Source organism: Otolemur garnettii, unplaced genomic scaffold (assembly GCF_000181295.1).
Source record: "Otolemur garnettii isolate 467f Iridium unplaced genomic scaffold, OtoGar3 scaffold00011, whole genome shotgun sequence".
Classification (NCBI taxonomy): Eukaryota; Metazoa; Chordata; class Mammalia; order Primates; family Galagidae; genus Otolemur; species Otolemur garnettii.
Window position 1 is genome coordinate 30,694,642 of NW_003852406.1, and position 6,776 is coordinate 30,701,417.

The 6,776-nt window shown below is 52.8% G+C and overlaps 1 protein-coding gene across 1 annotated transcript in view; it reads right to left on the minus strand.

Annotated features, from left to right (window-relative positions):
* Positions 1–1,388: 1,388 nt before the first annotated feature.
* The window catches only part of CTSH (cathepsin H), a 13,707-nt gene continuing 8,319 nt past the window's right edge, over positions 1,389–6,776 (minus strand). Inside the window, exons 7-9 of the mRNA XM_023510041.1 lie at positions 4,467–4,636; positions 2,586–2,711; positions 1,389–1,835 (exon numbers count right to left, since the gene is read on the minus strand). Of these exons, the coding sequence (XP_023365809.1) occupies positions 1,760–1,835; positions 2,586–2,711; positions 4,467–4,636 (372 nt within the window). The 3' untranslated portion in view covers positions 1,389–1,759. The remainder of the gene's footprint in view (positions 1,836–2,585; positions 2,712–4,466; positions 4,637–6,776) is intronic.

Here is a 6,776-nt window from a genome sequence, read left to right on the forward strand (position 1 = left end):
AAAAAAAAAAAAAAAAAAAGATTTATGTTAAGCAACAGTGGTGCTGTTGGACTATATTTCACACACCTGCCTTTTATGGGAGTCCTTTAATTTACTGGCCTGGGAGTTTTTACATATTATGGATTATGTTGTTTCTTTTCTTTTCTTTCTTTTTTTTGAGACAGAGTCTCACTTTGTTGCCTTTGGTAGAGTGCTGTGGTGTCACAGCTCATAGCAACCTCCAACTCTTGGGCTCAAGCAATTTTCTTGCCTCAGCCTCTCAAGTAGCTGCCTCAGCCTCTCAAGTAGCTGGGACTACAGGTGCCCGCCACAACACCTGGCTATTTTTTTTATTTTTTTATTTTTTGCAGTTTTTGACCACCTTCTGTATATGGGGCCAGTGCCCTACTCCTTTGAGCCATAGGTACTGCCCAAACATACTTTTTTTTTTTTTGGCAGTTTTGGCTGCGGCTGAGCTGGAACCCACCACCCCTGGTATATGGGGCCAGCACCCTACTCCTTGAGCCACAGGTGCTGCCCACACGGCTATTTTTAGACAAGGCCTCACTCTGGCTAAGGCTGGTCTTCAACCTGTGAGCTCAGGCAATCCACCTGCCTTGGCCTCCCACAGTGCTAGGATTACAGGTGTGAGCCACCATGTCCAGCCATTATTTTTTTGTTTTAATCTAGAATATAATTTTATCCAATTAAGTCCAATGACCATGACTATTAAGATGGTTGTTTTTTGTCTTGCCTTATAGTTGTGGTCCTATGTTACTAGAATTTTCTAATAAAGTCAATGACACTTGGCATTTTCTAAATAAATCATGCCATGAACATATATTTTTAAATACTCTCAAGCCTTTAGCTCTCCAGGAGGCCCAAATAACAGGAGAGCTTTTACTATTGCAAAATGGGAACTGCAGGACAAAGACCAGAGCTCCGACTGTCCAGAGTTTCCCAGTGGCCTCAGGAAGCAGTGGCAATTCTGTAGCCACCCTCTAAATGGAGATCAAGATATCTGAAAAGGGGGGAGGGGAAGGGAAAAGAGGTTGTGCAGATGATAGCAGCACATGGGCACTGGCAGGCTGGAGGGCTGCAGTCTGAGCAGGGGCAGGAGGCTGAGCCTGGGGAGGCTGGCTGGGGAAGTATGGGCTCCCAGCCTGACATGGTCCCGTTGAATGCTGCCTATGCCAGAGCTTAAATCCTGCTTCTCCTCCCTCCTCCCCCAGGTGTGGGGTGAAGGGTCAAGATCTGTAGTCAGACCTGTTCTTCCTCCTGGGAACCTATCTGGTGTGCAGGGCCCCCAGCCCCCCATACCTTTCTCCTGGCAGAGCCCTGGGCAGCCCTGGATGCTCCCTCCAGGGGACTGCACCCTGAGGGCAGTCCCACACACAGCACAGGCCTGGTGAAGAGGTCTTCACTGAGTGTTTATTGGACAAGGAACACGGAAAGGACAGTCACTGGAGCTCTCTCTAATATGGAAAGCAGCCCCTCTGGGAGGAAAGAATATTCTTGGTCCACAGAAATTGAGCTGGTTAAAAACCACGTGTAAGGCACAAGGCTGGTAAGTCTTCACGTCAGAGGACACAGGCGAGCTTGTTGTGTGGTGGAACTCTTTATCCCCTTCATTAGATTTCTGGCTCAGCACGGGGTTAGGCTGGAAAGTGGGGGCCCCTGGTCGACCTCCCACAATTTCCTCCAGGGCAAGGTTTTCACCATGGCCTGGGCTGTCTGTTCCTCCCCTTCTCCACCAACCAGTCACTGCCGCCAACGTGGCTCACACGAGAGGGATGGGGTAGGACGCGCAGGCGGCCAGACCACACATGTTCTTCCCACGCTCGATGAGGAAGTACCTAGGCAAAGAGGGAAGCTGAGGCCTGTGGTGCCTCCTCACCGCACAGCTTTCTGGAATGTCTTGCTGCTCACCCAGATCTGGCTCCAGGGATTAGGTCCTCTGAACTTATTCATAAAACAGTAGCACTGGGGTTATTTAATCACCAGGAAGTTAATGACCTGACTTGTGAATAATTTACTCGTTCATATTCTATTTCCACTTCTGAGGGCCCCCACCTTAGCCTGGCTAGCCCTCACATAGCTATTTAGCCATTATTTTCACAATCCTTTGTTATCCCCTGAGGTAACAATGAAAGCTCTTTTTGGATGACGACATGGACAAAGTCACAGTAACATACAAACTCAAGCCTCCTGATTCCAGCCTTTCTGTCTTCGAAGATCAGCCATCATTGATCAGGAATAATTTGTTGCCTTCTCAAAGATGGACTGTCCCTGACCCTGATGTAGTCCCAGCAGGGTCTGAACTCTGAGCTGCTTTCCTAACAGTGAAGGGTGCACATCCTTCTAGCCAACTAGACTCCTGCCCCCCACCCCAAATCATTAAGGCCTGGGGCCCTGGGGGGAGCTGTTGAGGGGGTTCATGGGGATGTGATCACATCCTCACACTCCCTTTTCCCTGGCCTGGGCTAGGGCTTTACTGAACAGCTCCTCCTTGGAAGCCAAGACCCTGAGGAGGAAGAGGCGCTCCCCCACAGCCTCCAGACCCGAGCAGCACCCACCCCCAGCAATGGGATCAGGAAGCTGCTTACCCATCCATTCCCCACTGGGAGCCCCAGGAGTTTTTCACGATCCAGTAAGGTACCCCATTTTCTTCTCCATACCCAACAGCCAGCACTGCGTGGTTCACTTTATCTGGAGTTTTATGACAGGAAGTACTGGAAAGCAAGTAGGAAAAGGTTGAAAGTCCGCAAAGGGCAAAAGTGCTGACTCCACACTCAGCAAGGGCTGTCCCAGTGCTGAAGGGCAACGTTTCCCACAGGCTGTTCTGGGGGCATGTAAGGTGCTGAATTAGCCCACTTAGTCACAGTGTGAGACAATGACTCTCTTCAGGTCTTTTGGTTCTTCTCCCACCAGGATTGAATCTACCGGGTGCTGACCCATCTCCAACACCAGGCGTTTTCCAATCCCTCCTTCCTAGCAAGGGCAGAGCTGCCTTCCTGCCACACCTTCTGTAGGCAGCAGTGTCCAGCTAGAATGTAACAGTGTTGTTTGGTTGCCTGTGCATTTATTTTAAAGATTACCATATATTTATGGGAAGAATGTAAGTTTCTCCATTTATGATAGTAGACTAGCTTTCACTAGGAAATTTCAAGAAACTTAAGAGGACAAACTATAGTAGTTTGAATTCAGCGGAGGTGCAACTGAGTCGTGGCCATGCACCAGGGCCTCAGGCACAGCTCTGCCCTGTCCCTTGGAAGCTGTGTTTGGAAGGGAGAAGGTTGGGAAAGAGTGGCCTGAGGACTGTGACAGTGGGGTGGGCAATGGGAGGCCTGAGAAGGGCTATCCAAGCCAGTGAGTTGCTGGATAACCTGGGGCCAAAGAAGGGTGCAGGGGCTGTGGGCACCCATGAAACCACAAACCCTCCCATGTGGTGGTGGTTGGGGCTGCAGGGTGGAACAGGTAGGGAGGGGTCTGTTGGCAGGTAAGCACGGAGAAAGGGAGGGCCAGATCATGGCTGCCCTGTAAGGTAAGATACTGGGCAAAGGAGGGACAGTGGCATATTTAATGGCTGGTATACCAAGAATGTCTGAGAAGGTCATGTTAGCTCCCAGTGAGGGTGCAGCAGTGTGTGGGGGAGGGGCTCAAGGACAAACTCAGAAGGAGCCACCTGAACAGGACAGCTGCAGGACAGTGGGACAGAGACATCGGGCAGCAGTTAGAGGAAGCCCAGGTGTGAGTGCCAGTGACATCTGATGGAGGGAGGGAGGCTCTAGGATTCCACTGTGCAGCAGGAGGGACAGGGACCTGGGAGAAGGCGGGCCTGTAGGATTTGAGGCTTCCAGCGACTGTCCAGGACAACGTGGCTGGGATAACCTCGGGTCTATGCATGGGCCCTACACTTCACACAGCCCAGGATGCCCTTGGGCATTCTGAGTACACACTTGGCTGTGGTGCTACAGGGGATGCCAGAGCACTGGGAGGAGGGTGGACAACAGGGCCCTGAAGAGCAGTGACATTTCAATGTCCAGAAAACAAACCACAGGGGAGAGCTAGGAGCACTTGGAAGAGTCCAGCAGGATGCTCAGCTGAGCAAGGTGGGCAGGGAGAGGAGGACGGGTGGGACGGAGCCAGGCTACAGGTGCCGAGCCTGGTTCTTCTGCAGAAGCCTGTGGGGCATCCTCCAGCACAAGACTGGTTTGAGAGTAGCAGCTCTCTCCTCCCTGTCTACATCTCCAAACTTCTGAGTGTGGGGGTCTCCTTGCCTGGGGAGTGGCTCTTCTGATGAGGAGAGAACCCCCACTTTTCAGCCCCAGCCCTGACTCGTCTCCCTGTGCCTCTCTCTCCTCTTCTGTGAGGCATGGGGAGTAACTGAGGACTGCGTAAGATGCCTGCGCATGGCAGGTGTCACACGTGGTCCGACAGTAGCCGAGGCTGCACTGAGCCCCCACTGCCGCTCCTTCCCAACTCACCTGGAGTAGATGCCCCTTTTGTACATCAGGAAGTCGTCAGTCACCTCAAAGGCAAAGCTCACGGGGTTGTACAGGGCCACGGCTTCCACCATCGCCTCCTCGTCATACTGTAGACAGAGACGGAGGGGTAGACACACAGGGCCTCTGTCACCTCCCACTTCAGGTAGAGGCTAGAGGCCCAGAGGAACACAGATGACCAAGAGGTGGCAAGGGACCAAAAGCCAGCTACCAGGGGGAACCTGGGCGTTGAGATGGAGCCCCCACCCTTGTGCCTGCATGGAAGGTCCTCGGGGTATTTGGCAAGCAGATCATTCCTCTCATACAAACTGGCTCCCCTTGTGGTGTGTCTCCCTTCCCCTCACTGGCTGGTCTGTCCAGTCATTTCTTGCCCTGTCCCTTGCTTGCTCTGCTCCTGGGAACCTCACACCCTCTGGTACAGCAACCACCGGCTGTGGTGTGGATGTCCCCAGTCAACCCAGGACACCCTGCACCCACAAAGCCCATCTAGAGCTTTGTAGACAGAGCACAGAGGCTGCAAGTCTATGGACAGAGAAGCCCAGAGGTAGGTGGGAACAAGGAGGACCCAGCACAGGGGCCGTGTGCTTTCTGAGCAGGAGCTTGTCCTTTTCAGGGGGTTAGGGAGGCAGGGGTAAGTCAAGGCAGCTTTGGAATGCAGCCATAGAGCCCAGGTGAGGGCAGCGGCCAGAAGCACCTGGGGAGCCCTAGAAAATCCCCAAGCATGGCTATACCCAGACCCACTGGCCAGCACCTGGGAACTGCTGGGCCAGAGTCGCTGATGAAGAGACCTCTATGAACAGAAATGACCTAGAGGCTATGTGTGCTGTGGCCGGGCCCCTGCTGAAGGGGACCCCTGGCCTCCCCAGAGGGGTGGGCAGAGACCCAGCTTCAGAAAGCAACAGCTGGCAAGCAGGTGCCTTCTTTGCCGGTTCTCGGGAGAGGCCTTATGAGCCTGATAGGCCAGGACAGACCTGGGACGGGGAAGGCACAGCATCTTGCCCACCACAAGATGAGTACTCCCTTGGGGCGGCACATCTCAAAGACCAAGTGTCCCCTGCCAGGAGGACTAAATGTCAGTTCTGGCTGCTCTTCAGAGCCCTGCAGGTGTCCCCAACAAGGCTCTCCCGGGGACCAGGCGAAAGGGATATCTGAGCTCCTAACTGGCGGCTCAGGGGGAAACAAAGGCCAGGGCAGCCAGGCTGAACAGCAGCTGAGAAAGCGGTTGTCTCCCAGAGATGGTGACAACCCTCTGACAGGGTGGGCTGTGTGCTGTGGAGCTTTTGAAACATGGTCCCACTCAAATGCAGCCTCCACCATGCAGCTCTGTGGCCCTGGACACTTTACTTAACCACTCCGAGCCTCTGTTTCCTCATCTATAAATGCAATAATGACACTCATCTTCTATGTTTATTTTGAGTCTAAGGGAGGTAATGCATGGTAGGTGGACAGTATAGAACCTGTAAGTATCCCATAAACTTGAACTGCTACTACTGCTGAGAAGTTGGCATGTGCTTCAACTGAATGGCAGCTACTGCCACTACTCAGACATCGAATTTGTGACTTGCACATGTATCTGTGGGCACACACACCTACACGCCCTGGGGGATGCTCTCCTGCTCTCTACACACACCCTCCCAGACTGCACACTTGCACACTTAGGAGTCCCGAGTGCTATGCACTTATAACTGCTTAGGGTGACTGTGCAACTGGTTCCAGCTTTAGAGCCAGTATGTAATTTTCTTCTCTCTTTCCCCGGTCCAGATCTTGGAGTGAGGCCAATTGCACAACACACACCACCTGCCTCAGCCATGGAGTGCATGCAGGAGAGTATAGACCCTTTGATGCTACCAGCCATTCGGATCTGGGCTTGGTTGTTACTGCAGCAGGGTCTGACTTATCCCAACTGACACATACTGACACGTATTCCCCTCTCCTCCCCAGTCTCTCTCTCTCACACACACACACCATGTCACGTGTGTGCTCACACCCTCTTCTGCAGGATAGGGATATGGCTTGTGTTTTACAGACAAGAAAACAGAACCACATGATGATATGGGCACCTTGGCTGGGGCAGGCTGGGTTGAGAAGATAGCAGGGAGGCTCTGGCAGGTTCAGCAGGCCTCCAGCACCCCAGGGCACCTGCCTGCCAGTCCATGCTCTCCCTCCCATCTTCCACCATGCTATCTGTGGTGACAGATATTTAGGGAAAATCCAAACTGTTCAAAGGGATATGCTGCTGGGCCCAGCGACCATCTGACAGCTGTAGAGACTGGCATCTTTTTTTTTTTTTTT